We start from the raw sequence: 1,556 nt of genomic DNA on the forward strand, positions 1-1,556 counted from the left end.
TGCCCCCACCCAACATCCCCCCACCCAACTTTTCTGTTCCCCCTCCTGGATTTTCTCTACCCCCTCCGGTATCTAATGCCCCACCAAACTCAATAACAGCCTTGCCGTCTCAGAGCAACTCTCTTGATGTTGGAAATCAAGAGTTATGGGTCGAGACCAAAACAGCTGAAGGAAAGGTAAGCAAAAAAATTTTAAAAAAAATTTTCAAATTATATATTAGCTTTCAATTAATTATGTAGTTATTAATTAGATATTTCATCATTATCGTTATTGTTTAATGTCCAGTTTTCCATGCTTACATAGGTCAGATGGAATTCATTGAGGCAGATTTTTCAACAGCTGGATGCCCTTCCAGTTCCTAACCCTTAGCTGTTTCCAAGTAAGGTAATATTTCCCCATGACCAGATGTCTCAGATGATTGGAAACGGACACTGCTTGCATGATGGTAACATTTACAACTATCATGTGATGTCAAGGCATGCATACACAAACACACACAAATGATTGGCATTTTGTAGTTTCTGCCTACCAAATCCACTCAAGGCTTTGATGTGCCTGGGCTTAATTTAAAAAACACATGCCCAAAGTGCTGTACAGTGGGACTGAACCTTAAACCATGTGGTTTGGAAGCAAACTTTTTATCATATAGCCACATATCAACTAGCATAGAGCTACCTCCTTCAACATCCCTCTCCCTAGTTGAGGGGTTTTTGTCTTGCAAGTTATTTGGTGACCCCTGCCTGTACTGGTATCCTGAAAAAAGCACCTACTACACACTAAAGTGGTTGACATTAAGAAGATCAACCAAGCATAGAAACCTTGGCGTAGCCCTCTGGCTTGCCAGCTCTTGTCAAACTGTTCAACCCAGGCCATGCCAGCATAGAGAACAGACATTAAACGATGATGATGAGTAATAATAATAGTAAAAAAAATAATAATGATGATGATAATTTTTATTTTAAACTTTTTATAGAGTTACTATTACAATGCACGAACACGAGAATCTGCATGGACAAAGCCAGAGAATGTGAAAATCATCACTCAATCAGAGGTAGAAGCAATGGCTGCTCAAATGACTAGTCAAACCCCACCTACTGTTACCACTAATACTGTATCCTCTCCAGGGGGTACTACAACTACTGCTGCTGCTCAACCAGCTGTGGCACAAGGTAATTTTGTATTTGACAGTCAAGTTTTTTTTGTTCCTTTTTTTTTTGCATGCATTTTATTATAATTCTGTCTGTGGAGTTAATTGCTTGATTGATAAATTATAGTTTAGGTGTGGGTTAGTATTGTTTTTAATATAATTTCTTAAATGTTACTTGTATCTTGCATAAAACTATAACCTCTTTATACATTGAGATGGAGTATTAAATTTATAGGAGAGGGAACGTGATGTACTGTCTTTTTCTGGAAGCATTATGAATATTTCAAAGAGTACTTATTGGGCAATGAATTTGGGTTGTTAAGAAGTTGTCTTTGGGAACAAAAACACACACACACACACACACACACACACACACACACACACACACACACACACACACACACACACA

General features: G+C 38.2%; 1 protein-coding gene across 1 annotated transcript in view; it reads left to right on the forward strand.

Moving 5' to 3' along the window:
- The first annotated feature begins 41 nt into the window (after positions 1–41).
- The window catches only part of LOC106876133 (transcription elongation regulator 1), a 40,714-nt gene continuing 39,199 nt past the window's right edge, over positions 42–1,556 (forward strand). Inside the window, exons 1-2 of the mRNA XM_052970139.1 lie at positions 42–176; positions 974–1,169. Coding sequence (XP_052826099.1) covers positions 1,061–1,169 — 109 coding nt within the window. The 5' untranslated portion in view covers positions 42–176; positions 974–1,060. The remainder of the gene's footprint in view (positions 177–973; positions 1,170–1,556) is intronic.

The sequence above is a fragment of the Octopus bimaculoides genome, chromosome 8, assembly GCF_001194135.2.
Source record: "Octopus bimaculoides isolate UCB-OBI-ISO-001 chromosome 8, ASM119413v2, whole genome shotgun sequence".
NCBI classification, from domain to species: Eukaryota; Metazoa; Mollusca; class Cephalopoda; order Octopoda; family Octopodidae; genus Octopus; species Octopus bimaculoides.